This window comes from Galleria mellonella, unplaced genomic scaffold (assembly GCF_026898425.1).
Source record: "Galleria mellonella isolate WM207_F2 unplaced genomic scaffold, CSIRO_AGI_GalMel_v1 utg40, whole genome shotgun sequence".
Classification (NCBI taxonomy): Eukaryota; Metazoa; Arthropoda; class Insecta; order Lepidoptera; family Pyralidae; genus Galleria; species Galleria mellonella.
Window position 1 is genome coordinate 3,928,434 of NW_026442094.1, and position 14,070 is coordinate 3,942,503.

General features: G+C 37.7%; 1 protein-coding gene across 1 annotated transcript in view; it reads left to right on the forward strand.

Annotated features, from left to right (window-relative positions):
- The first annotated feature begins 1,145 nt into the window (after window positions 1-1,145).
- Window positions 1,146-14,070, forward strand: part of LOC113520382 (neurogenic locus protein delta) — a 39,227-nt gene continuing 26,302 nt past the window's right edge. The window contains exons 1-2 of the mRNA XM_026905709.3: window positions 1,146-1,499; window positions 11,760-12,059. Of these exons, the coding sequence (XP_026761510.2) occupies window positions 1,452-1,499; window positions 11,760-12,059 (348 nt within the window). The 5' untranslated portion in view covers window positions 1,146-1,451. The remainder of the gene's footprint in view (window positions 1,500-11,759; window positions 12,060-14,070) is intronic.

Genomic DNA, 14,070 nt, shown 5'->3' on the forward strand with positions numbered 1-14,070 from the left:
TAATAACAGTAGTATTTTGGTGAAACTAAAAAAGAATCATCAAAATAAAAAGTTGTAGTTGTAGTGGATGAAAAAAAATGTAAACATTAAAAAATACCTACTCGTTTTCGAATTCAGAACCAGAAATTTATTTGAGGACCTTCATATTTATGGCGTAATGGTATGGTACATGGTACTTTATGTAATTGTAGTTGCAGTTCAATTCCCGATAAGGACAATTTCTAAAACGCCGCAATAACTCAAGTGTGAATGTTCTGATGTATTTGTATTTTTTTTTTTGATGGGTGAAAATGGTATGGTAACCCCGCCTGCGCTAACGGTATACGCTGGCGGAGCACCAGTGAAGGGTGATAGATGAGAATGAAAACAGGCCAGTTAGCCCATCATGATGAATTCATCAGGAATTAACCATGATAGTTTCCAGGGAGACAGGTCGACCTGGTTAGGTATATTGTTAGCAATAGGATTCTCAGTCTCCATTACTAACAATCCCTTTCCCCCCTGTATTTGTATTGTCAAATGTTTTTTTGTGTTTTTATGACACTCCAAAGTCTATAATGTTTATACATTTTATCAAAATTTATTTTTAGATAGGTTAGGTAACTAAGTACTTAGACAAGCAGTTATTTGTTACGTATCCTACTCAGAACTATCTATATTACCTCTATACCTACCTGCATTTAGATCTATTTTTCTGTAAGTTGATAATATGTACCTATACTATTTTAATAATTAAATTTTAAATAAATAAATAAATTTGATACCTATTTATTTATTACTAAACATAACTAACATACTAAAATTCCCTAATCTATTTTAAATTTGTACCTACCGTATAGTTAATAAGATAAATACATCTAAGAATTACATATATTTATAGTCGTATATGTAAGTATTTCGAGGCTGCAAAAAATGCATCATTACGGATACCTACTTGAAATGAAACTAGTATGTCGCTCGATTCTTCTTCGAAGTTTTTACATATGGGCACGTGTTCGTGTACACAGACGTCTGTTTTCCGTGTATTTTCTGGTTGGCTGGCGAAGGGGAGCGCAAGCAGCGCGCGGGGAGCGTCGGCCGGCAGATGCGTCGCGCAACGCCATCTCTCGGCCCGTCGCACCCGCCACCAGGTGCGCCGGCCGTGCCCGCACCGCGGCCACCTCCTCAGTCTGCCGTCACGCGTTGCCGCGTATATACGTTATAACGGCTCAAACACGCCGACACACGCGACGCGCGCGTTTCGAACGTAGTTCACTCCCGCGACCGGTTCGCCGAAGCCGATGAGCAACCAGTGACACCTCGATTATTGTGCTGTGTGACTTAACAGTGAAACGCTCAGTGCATACATGTGCGAGTGATGGATTACTGCGGATCCTCTGCCGCGTGCTGACGACTGCCGGGCCTGGAACCCGACATATATGCCCCGGCGCCGCTAGCCCGGTCGCGCCAGCATGCGCGCCCCCGCGGTGCTCATCGCCCTGCTAGGGTTTCTACCCCAGGTACTGACACCGACACCGAAAAGCGCGAACCCCCGTTTGTTTATGTTTCGCATAGCAATACCAAGCCGAAACGTTCGCATCGATACGCGAGTATAAACATTGCAATCCCGGTGGCCGTAGGCGCGAGGCCGTCCTGCATTACACGACCGTCACTTTCCCACGAGTAGCGAGTGTGGCACGGCGTTCGGATTAGCAGATTGTCCTGGATATAGTCCGGAGCGAGGGTGTAGGTTAGGTGAGCTCGGCAAGTCGTGACCGGCCGCGAGCCTCGCCGGCCGACTCCAAGTCGCGCCCGTCTCTGTGTGTGTTCAATACGTTTACCGAGCAAACAAACATAGGTAGACGAGGTACATAGTTATAAAGAAAGTTCAGGTTTTAATACGCCCGGCGCGCGGGGTCAGCTAGGTCGCGAGCCTCTTCGCTTTAAAATTAGATGCATTCCAAGCCTTCGAGGCGAGGCTGACTCTGAAAGAGGCGAATCCGCGACGATACGAATGCATGTGCGACAGGAATAACCATTCCAGACGTCTCTGAAGGCGAGATATTTCGGGCAGGGTTAGTAGTTCGGTCTAGTTTACACTACGGAACCCTTGTTTATTGACCGTCGCTAATTTCCGAGACACCGAAAGCTCTAAAATGTAAATAAAATTTTTGAATAGGCGGCAACGTGATTAGATGGGCTAAAAACATAATATTACATAATTCGCCAATGTAATACATAAGGTATCTATTGGAGATTAGATTTGCGGTCATTGCCCTATGAACCGGTCAAGGTTATTAATTAATTCAAATAAAAGGGCTGCTTTTAAGAGGTTGACGTGTGAATTCATATTCATTAACTTTAGTGGCGACATGCAATGAATTCTTGTATAGACCCTTTTATAAATACTTATAATTTTACATACTTACCTATTATAATTTTACTTTAACAACTAGTACATTAAAAGTAACTAATAAACTAAAAAAAGAATGTGGTGTAGTAATAAACGATCAATCAGACAATCGTGGGGACGAAGTGTTTATTTGTTGAAACAAGTACATCACTAGCAACATCTCAAATAGCATAAACGCTCTCTACATGATTCACTCCACCCCTACATCGATAATGCCGATGCTAGCTCGATCGCTTCGATACCTACTTTCCCAATCGTTACGTACCTAGGACCCACGCTCCGATCACTATAGCATTCTAGCTAGCATTCTATCGTGGATAATGATGTAGGTAATAAACATAACTACGTCTATTACGACCCCTTCCGAAATGTCAACGAGTCCCCGATGCAAAAAAAATCGATACACCAGTATAGGGCGTAGGGTGTGTTTTTATTCTCCCGCGTTGTTTACCGGTCTCCAATGGTAATTTGCAATGAGGGAACCTATCCTATGCATGCGTGTGCGCAGAACATACGATCGCTTATTTAAGTATTAATGTGTTCGCCAATGTACCGTTATTAACAAACACAAATGCATTTTACATGTAAATATTAATAACTTGTTTGTGTGCGGCCAGCGTGCTGGGCCGGGAATGGATCGATTCATAAGATCGCGAATTCACCATGTTTTCGTGTAGTTACCTACGTTGCCATCAATAGTTACGTTTTTCTTAATTGTTTTTGAACGTTCCCAGTCAGGTTTAATTAAATGGTTGTGCCAGGTCTGTCTTCTCACACTCAACCGAACTCTTGTATCATCTACATTTATTTATAGCTCGATGCGTGTGTATGCGAGTGTGTTTTCAAGGCGCTATAATACATTATGAATGAAGTCGCGTTGTTCCATAAAAAAAAACGGTATTTTGCGCACCACCGCGTCGCGCCGGACTGGTTTAAGTTGCCCCCGGTCCTGTCTACGTGACGATCGACGGACATTGATGTAATTGTCCACCGATCGGTCCACTCGATACTTCATACTCGATAAGCACCTCTGGATATCGATGGCCGTGTTCCATTTTTGAAAAGCTCACGTGCATGCAAACTGCCACCGCCTAGAGCCATCCCACATTATTCTTTCTCAGATCGCATAAAACAAGTTGGTTTGCGTGATCATTTGAGCGTCAATCGGAAGCGGCATCGGAAACACGTCTGCTCGAAACCGCAATAATAATTTCCAATTTAAAGCAAATAATTCACTTAAGGCTACTTTTGTTCGGGTCTCGATTTGTAACTATACTATGCGAGTTTATGGCATAATGCAAGTGACATCTCACTGAAAAAGTAGAAAAAATATTATATAAAATATTCGATTATGATTTTAGATTGACTTCAATCCTAAAAAATTCACTCCATCTTTTTAAATGTCAGCTGTCACCCGCACTGTGCTACGACGCAAAGATTACAAGTAAACATCGCGTTCATCTAGGTTCCTACGTAAGAAATTTTTAATAAGCGTCACAGACTATAAAAGGATATAAAGTATTCTTTGATTGCAGTGAGATATTGTATTATCGAGCATAGCGCAACATTCTGTATCTTGATTAAGTACGGCGTCTACCTGTCGCATATCTAGGACATAACATGTCATAGCTTGCACGGAACGTTAAGTGCTGTTAGGTGCGTGTATGATTGCGTTATGATTTGTGATATAATCGATTACATTTTTATATATTTTTTTTTCGTATATCGCCCAGATGTTCCATTTTTAAAATGGATTTTCTGCTTCATCATCCTACACTATTTCATTCAAATTATCTGTCTTTAGTTTTGATATTCAACTAAAAACAGTTTTAACAATTCTAATACTTAATACAATGAAATAAGCTATGGTAAAAAACAAATACGCATCATGCAAGATTAAAAAGTCAATAAGTAATCGTTTAGAAAAACTGTACTCGTCTCAAAATAATACCAATCTACAAATCGTTCAGTCCAAAAACTAACCCGAAAAGTCGAAAACTACCATAAGCGTTCACACTGGCGATTGCCCACATTGCAGTGAAGCAGGTGCGCGCATGCCGCGACCTCAGTTGAGCTGAGCAACCCACCAGCTGCATTTCCATAATTTCACGTACACGAATTTTAATTGTCACCATGATTATATCATCCCGGCCATGGGTTCGTTGTCACTGGCAACTAGCTGGTCTAATAGACGTTTTATTACTCACATCATAAAAGTTAGGCGCTGAGTAGGTACAGTTATTAAGTCTACTTAGCTACAAATTGAAAAAGCAGTCGTGGAACGTTGTCTAATTTAGGAATTCCGCAGATCAATAATATAATCGAGAAATTTATTTATTGCCAATTCGTTTTAGCTAGATTAATAACAGTGGTCTTTTTTTTTTCACAATTAGCGGTTCAATTTATTTGACAATTTTATGTAGGTACCTCCACCTAGCCTGATAAACTGGTTTAGTTTGAATTTTATTTGCATTTTGCTCAAATTGCGAATCACGAAACGTTCTAAATAAGGATTTACGTAGGCTTGATTAGGTACTAAGAAAAAAACCAAACTACTTTTGTGATTTAATAGAGTAGAAAAAATAAATCATAAATAACAATTTAAATTAATGCATTCTCATTTCGTTCCTTAATTAAAAAAAAATACTGTAATAGATAGGTGTGATCACTAAAACTAGACATTTTGTCAGCACCCATAATTCCAGTTTTATACATGTGGATCAAGAGATTTCTAATCTGTTAAATAATAATATGTTAAATAATTTAACATTATACTGTTCTTAGACTTATTACTTGTAAATATATAAACGATAATTTGAAATTAATTTTATATATTATAGGTACCTACCAACAAAGTCAATACCTATGACTCTAAAGGTGACTACAGATTACAATGTACGAGTAAAAATTTCCCAAAAAAATTCTCAGCAATCAAATATAAACACTTAGGTACGTACTTAGTCTCAATAGCTCAACCACCTGCTGTCTCAACTCATTTTGTATGTAGTCGCACGGATTTTTACAATGGCACAATAATAATTAATCGTCATATGTCATGTTAGTAGCAATAAGCATTTAAGTATGTGAAACTCCCTAACGGTCGGGTTTACTCTGTTATAATTTCGTCCATTGTCCAAAAAAGGTTTTTGTTCTATGAGAACCGAGTCAATTATAAAACGACTATATACGAAATCCGTATAATCGTTGGTTTTTAACGGCTTAACTATGAGAAAACTTGTAGTTTTCGTCTTATTGTGCGTGATGGGGGGCGTGTAATGGACTCGAAATATCGCGTCGACATAACTAACTATCTATCATTCGATTACATGAAGTGTATGTATGTAGTGACAAAATGACGAGGCTATGTCTAAGCATAGACTCATGATTAAAAATGGAATGCCTAAGTATTCTATTTTTAATTATGACGTTTTATCATCGAAATGATACGGGCCTGTAAATAATATCTTCCATAGAGCTTCAACGTGGCATTTGAGTATAAAAGAAAACTTTTGATTTAGCATTGGTATTTTGAAAAGTGTAAAATGTATGGGAATTTAAAACTTCGTTATGTATGTATGGCCCATTTAACTTTAAGCCTCCGAATATTTTTCTACACTGGTTTACTAGCGAAAAAATAATATGGACTAATTTGATAATCTAAGCCGTATAATGTGTAGATAATGATTTCCCATAGCTACCGATCCCTACACCCGCCATTTCTTCCATCATATTTCTCTTTCAATTCAACCGGACGCTAATTGCGTGGTATCTTGAAAAAAAAAAAAGCAAAATGGCCGCCAGGATCATTGATCAGATTACGCAATGTCACCAAACTGGATATACGGAGAAGTCGGCCCAAGATTATGTATTATTTATAAAGATTGTCATATCTTGAGTTTTATGTCTTAGTTAAAAAGGCATAAATTAGTTGGGAAAAAAGTTTAATATGTTTTGCATCATTGCAATTAAAAACTCGAATAGATAGAACAAAAAAAGAGATCGTAGACAACTAGAGCTTAGTTCGGACAACTTTTTAAATGTGTCTGAATAAAACAATCTTTCTTCATTTAATCTCTCTCGACTAAATTATTAGAACTGTCCGAAATATCTTTATGATCGTTTGTCACCAGTTCATTTCGAAATGATATCTACTTGATTATAATTCTAAGTAACCTTCTAATTTAAGGTCCTATTGTTTAGTGTTACCTGTCTAAATAATTAAATTCCGAATTGGGTAAATGTGTCAGCTATGCTGGCAGCACGGCGTGGGTTGCACAATATTTCAGTTGGAAGATGAGTGAGCTTCTCATTACACGTAAGTCGAAAGTTAAGGCCGATGGTTGACAGTTATGTATACCCCAGTACTTAAATGTGCTAAATAATTGCTATGTGTGGGTGTCGAGCGTAAAATTATCTAATAAGGTGTCTATTGAAATTCTGTTTACCTTTTAACCGACTTTAAAAAAGTGGGTCTCAATTAGACTGTATTTTTTGTATATGACTACCTTGACAATTCATCACTACACGTGTATAAAAACTACAACTACACGAGAATGAAATCTCTCTTGTATGTATATATGCACCTATAAAATAATAATATGTTATTATTTTATAGGTATATAGATATTTATCTAGATGCACTTAAGTTTCATAACGTTGAAGCTAAATTGCTGTGTAATACATGAATCGTATACGCATTCAAACTAATTTCGTATAACTGCATAACTCTCTACCTCTTATAAGTGCTTACAGCTTAGTATATTAACAGATGAAAGGAACGGAAAATATGGTTCCTAACCGTTACGTAGAATACCGCATAGCAACAAAAAGGAGAGGTTTTTAAGACGTGTACTTAGAGGATAATGACACAAGTGAAGTGTAAAACAAAAGACTAATGCAAAATCTATTTTAAAAAGTCATAAATGGAATATTAAAAATCAGCCATATGTTCTCAAATAAATTCTAACACATACTATATATATATTATAATATTGATTGGAATGATTGTATGACAAATAAAAAAGTTAGTAATTACTCGAAACAATTTTAATAAGTTCCGTGTCCAATCTCGAGAGGTTCACACGTATAATCCCAATAACAATTCATGCAAGAAGATCTGGTTTACGATAGACGATAGTACACGAGCCTCAACTGACTCCGACGCACGAAATCTCAATTCCCTTGTGCAACACGTTTAAATAACCGCAAAATACCTTATTATGCGCTTTCCATATAAGTTCCAGCCAATCTAGGCACCATTACGCGCTCGAAGCTCATGATTCTCCTTTGATTTGGAATTCCATCGTCGTAACGTATGTTTCTTTTGTAAAAGCGCAGCTGCCAGAAATTAAACAACAAAGAGATCGCAACTTTTGTCGCGCTAAAACCGAATTTCTTAACGTTTTGTTCCTTTTAAAACGAGTGTCCTTTATAGACATTCTTTGAAATGGAACGCTCTTTGTTGGATCCGGCGTGCGCTCCCCTATATTTCAATAGTAATGAAACATGAAAAATTATATTTGATTTGATAATGAAAATTTTGCCACCGATGCATCAGCTGTGTTTTATGGACATTATTATTTCTAGAATGTAATCACTAATTTGGCCATGGCAACGAATATAGAAAGTCGTAACAATTTTCCAACATGTGTACGGAAAATGTAGCAGTGTAACCAAAACAATGTCTACGTCTCTACGCACGTGTTATGATTGAGAGATAAAAAGATCATGCGTGGTCGCATGTTCTAAATTTAAAATATTGAATTGCGAATTAATGCACTGGCCACATCGTCGCTCTAATAAAAGACTGTTTCGGAGTTTATTTTAACACATTTCGCGCGTGTACTTATAACGGCCGAGATGAAAAACATTCCCCTGCGTTTCATTATTTGTGTTATTTTTAGATTGCGCTCAACCTGCCGACTGGAACGAGTGTTTACTCTTTTGGCTTACTTACATACAATGGTGTTCACATTATTACTCCTTATTATCTGTACCTAATAAAAGCGGCGCGGTAAACAGTCTCAAATAGGTAACTCTGAAAACGCACGGGAGTTTATAATATTCGTAAAGCCGCGTGCACATAGATTGTTGAGAGAGAGCAACACTTTTTGAAGAATACGGTCAGGTTGTGAGCGTTTGACGATCCTATTAAAATAAAAAAGTAAACTAAACACTAGATACACAGATTAAATACTAAAACGCTATGAGATCGACGATACGTAGGTACGAATCTACTCGAATCAATTTGAACGGTTTTTTCGACACCGCAATTAATGTTATTTACTTTCCTTTGAATCAGTGTTTTTCGACTTTTTCATAGCGCGCGACCCCCCTAGTATGTAAAAATATTTTGCGACCCCTTCCACTCCGCGATTCCTAACCTGTATATATTTTTATTTATTTTCATAGTTAGATATTGGTTAAATATAATAAAGTAAATACTTCATTATCTAAAACAGGCATCGATTACGTTGTTAACCTCTTGTTTTTTACGGTTTTGCGACCGTCCGCGGTTCACTTGTAGAGGCATAAGGACTCTCCAGGGGGTCGCGACCCATACTTTGAAAAACACTGCTTTAAAAGTAAAATGTTGCAATTGTGAAAAAAAAATTGTTTTTTCAAATAATGTTGAATTCAATGACTCATTGATGCCGAATGTTTAAATTGTGAGATCGTATTTTAAATTAATTAGGCAGATGCGGGATTGATTACTGACATACTTCAAAGTCAACGTTGTGTGTTGAAAGTTAATGTGCTGATAAATATTGTTTTCCTGATGAATAAAGAGTTAAATTACAATAATAAGGACAACTTAGTTTATATTTACCTCGTTATAGGTGTATACCTACTAGCACTAATATTAGTTTAATTTCTTTATTTATTTTATTAAGCACCAATCCTTTTTTATTTTAGCTAAGTATCTATTAATTATATGTACTGTACTGTTATTTTTATATTTAGATTAATTAGGAAAAATTATTATTAAATATATCAAATATTAAGATAATATATGTTCATGTCTATAGCATTGGTTACCACTTTCCATCAGGTGGGCCGTCAGCTTGATTGCCATTTTAAGCTGCATAGAAAAAACAGTTACATATATTATTATAACTTTTGTTAATGAATTTCTTACCTTCAGAAGAACATATGTTATTTTGCTGATGACATAACTGAAATAAAAAAAAAAAATTCACACGACTTTATCGACCAGTTTAAAATAAATAAATAAACAAGTCCTATAATTTACCATATAATGTTGTATGTGTGCTGTGAGAATTTCACATGCCATTTGTATGAATTCGTATATTAAGTAATTATTTTAATTCCATAAAGGCAACGACAAACGCTCATAAAGCTTAACGCCTATTAAAAAACGCTCTCGCTAAACAACATCAATCAGACGGATAACGCGTCAAATCGCCCGAAGACATTATAAAATTCAACTTAATCGGTAGTCCCGTAAGTATTATTTAATTGTTACTTTGCGGTCAGCCCGAGGCTAGGCACCTTCGTCGCTCGCAACCATGTTGTTTTTATGGCCATTGTCAATTTTATAGTTTAGTACATTACTGGCTGTATCCCGCCGTTTTGCCCGCGTATCGGTATATGAAGTATGCCATGTTTTAAGTAAGGACATACCCTATCACTGTAGCAAATTTCATTGAAATCCATTCAGTAGTTCTTGTATAAAATAGTACCAAACATTCATCTAAATATACATCCTTCATCCTCACGAACTTCATATCTGTAATTAGTAATAGTAAGTAGTAATAGAATTTATTTTTACGGAAGCGTTTAATTATAAACAATTTCATAAAACAGTAAGCCACAATCCATCACAATCCTTTTATACAAACAATACGCCAACAAAAAAGGGGATGTTTAGTGTGTCCGTATACGTTTTTTGGAGCATTTTTTTGGTTCCGCTCCTACCTGACGTTCAGTAACCACGTTAATGTGTTAAGAGGAATAGATGTTTGTTTCCTCCTCTGAACTATGCGGTTAGACAGAGAGGTCGAATGTTTTGCGCGTTCCAATCCACAGAGGTGATCTTTACCCCTATAGACACGGCAGGAAGCCAGTCCAAATCTGGTGTATTTTTTACCGCTTTTCTGTTTAAACGGGGGATAAAATTTGACATGTAGGTACAGACTTGCCGTCTGCAGTACAGAAGATAAGACGCCGTTCTCAATGGTTCGTTGTGCATACCTTTCTCTCGTCTCTAGACTTATGACAGGTTAACCAGATAAAACTGGTTTGGCGTGGGAACATTGAGTTATTTATAAAGTCATTGCAGGAAAAATAAAAAACGCAACATTTCTTACATATATATATGGTTATTGTTAAGTCTATAATTATTCGAATATTAATATTCCAGTCGCGTTAATTGTTATGAGGGACATAGGAAACACTTATGCATGTAATTTATTATGAGACAGTCCAACAATTAAATAATCAATTAGATCGAATATGAGCAGGAAACAATTTTTTTTTCGTACGTGCAAGCTATGAAGCGACGGACGCACACGCGTTACATCGGCGTTATTATAGTAGGTCTCCGGTAATGATTTGCCATGAACGCCATAACTTAATACCTACCACTTCCTTCCGATGCCATATAAATAACGGCTCAGTTCTCCGAACTAACTTAAAAATTATATCAAAACTAATACGATTTTATGTAAAGTGCGCGCGTATTTTATTTTATTTTTTTCATGGATATCGCGCAACAGTAGAAATACGTAAGGTGCTTATTATTCAGATGTATTCTTATGCGCATTCCCTTATGCATTAGCTTTGAAACTAGTTGACCCCACATACAATACGACCAACTGCACATTCTTTCATTACAAGGGTTGTACCACGCTGGGGGCGACAAAAACGAGTTATTATTATTCGTTTAATAATATTCACGGAGAACATTGACCATTCGAGTCGACTAATCGATAAATGCTTATCTATCATAAAGTTGTACCGTTGTCAGAGCAACAATATTTGATTATCAGAAAAGGCGCCAAAATTTTAATTAGTAGGAATAAAAAAATATGCTATTGCGTTATATAGACTTGTGTTCGAAATTCAATTCAGGTTAGGGGTGTCACCGCGTGCAGTCACCCCATATGAGCTCACCACCCCATTTTTAAACGACCTACATAAACTGTCCAGTGAAACCGTTAATGTCTCAACGGGATCGATCGCGTGGACAGTTGTGCAAATAGTTTGTTTGAGGATTACATCTTGGGGGCGTTGCGAGCTTTGACAATCTGTTAGTTTTGTCATGATATTGATAAACAGGCGTTAAGCTATGAGTGTGTTCCTTGTAGAACATTCAGTTTGTTAACAATATTTTATTTCTTTCCAGGTGCTGTCGTCCGGATCGTTCGAGCTTAGGATAAAAAGTTTTACGAACTCATTGGGTAGGTTAAGTAGTGGCCAGTGCTGTGATGGTTCCTCAAGTAGTGATGCGCCGTGTTTGGCGCCGTGCAGGACTAAATTCCGTGTGTGCCTCAAGATTTACCAAGCGAATATTGATACCACGTCACCGTGTACGTTTGGTGATATTACAACACCAGTGTTAGGTGGAAATTCATTGGATGTTCCCAACCTCAATGTGGAGGGATTTAGTAATCCCATCGTGTTTCCCTTCGATTTTACGTGGCCGGTGAGTACTAATATACTTTTCTACATACATACTACACTTGCGTAAACAAAACAACACTTCATTAATTTTGTAGGCATAAAATCAATACATCGTAAAAGAAGCATTAAGTAGCAACCCTACATCAATAAATCAACGCTGTCAATGTTACCAACATTCAAATTCCAATAATCCACGATGGCCAGTGTGAGGCATCCCATTCGCCGTAAATAATAGTAAAAAAGAAATTAAGGGAATCTATATTCAAATTTGACAGAAGCGATGACGATAAGAATACTTGATGGTTTAACGAGCGGCCGTGTGGGACGATTACAACGTTCAATGGTTCATTTTTAATTAATTACGAAGTAGCGTTGTGTATGTCCAGCCACATGTTATTAGAATACTATGTTTAGCCTTCATTGTGGCTTCGTTCTCATCTTCATCGACGATTAAAGCATAGAGGTCAGTCCGGATCGTGATTCGATATTGTAATTACCTGTTATTTATCTACAGATAGCGCTTAAATCTATCTCGATTCCAAGGATAACAGACGTCTTAATTGGATCTTAGTTACGGTTATTTCACTGGCGTGAATTGTCTATGGTTTACACAGCCTCGTGTGGACACTCGAGGTTTCGAGTACTATTTGTATTTTATTTAGCGGCCCGCTTCAAATGTCGTACCGTCTCGTAATGTTTGAACAAACAAACGCTCCTAAGCTCGGCCGCTTGCACAAGCTCGGACCATCTGGAGAAAAACGTGACATTTGGTAACTAAACGGAACTGCAGGTAGAGACCCTGTACTGCGTCATAGACGAAATTTAAGTCTTTTCGGATCATAGACATGCGTCCGGTAACACAGTCACTATCATTTCAAATGAATTGGCGCTAAATTGGAACTTCCTGCTTAAATTCACATGTAATTCTCTATTGCCTGACGGACATATGTTGACATGCGATCAATTGAGCGAAAGTGACGCGAAATAATCCTCTCTATCGAATTTCAAAAATGACGGGCTAAGCCGACTAGTTTGGTGCCGAATTCACGCCATATGTGATATTTCTTCTGGCTACCTACTTTCCAGATGACGTTTTCCATGTGTCACTAAGCGAATTTTGTTATCCCTATGATGTGTGCCATACCGTTTCAACTTCAATTTAATCTGATATTATATAAAACTTATGCATAGCTCGGATTATAGGCTGAGTTGGACTTTTTTCTCACAATGAGGTCATCGTTGGCTTGAGAAGTGCCTGTTTTACGAGGCATATCGCCCATAAGAATAAATATGTACCACGTAATGTATTATATGGGTGCACGTTCCGCGCGCTGCGTTCGTGACTCGCTGAGCAGGTGAACGGAATTCTGCTTTACAACGACCAACAACGTTCGATATTCGAAATTGACATTTAATTTACTCATCGTCGAGTGCCGTGTTGGCCAGCATCACAATATTTTGAAACACGAGCCTCCGGTCGGGTCTCCCGTCCCGTAGCAGGTCCGGTTGTATTTCAATCCTGTTCAAGTAATTTAAAACGCAACTGCATCTGAACACTTATCTGATCGAGAAATAAATCGGTGCTAGGCCACGTTCATACTTAGATTTGACCCAGCCGATAATAGGTCATGAGCATATTAATATTACTGACAACATCGAACAGTAAAATTACAAGTAAACCGGCGCGCGCGTTAACGACGCATAGAAACGATTTATCATACAGCATTTAAAGAAAGAGATGGCTCACTCCAAAAAGAAATCTCATTTGTATTCAACCGCTCGTCTCGGCGGTGGGTTTTCATTTATTTTACTCTTAAACAATTTGTGTTTGTAAATCACATGTTTTATATTGTAATGCATATCTTCGTGAAGTCCGTTAGAATGCCCGGATGTCAATGTGAGGACCGGATTATGAGCGAAGCTTCGCGCACGTATACTCGAACTATTACCGCGCTAGTCACAGAGTAAGGTTAATGGTACAGGGTGCTTAATTGTACCCTTGCCTTGTTGGGTGGCCGCTCCCCTCTATCGTA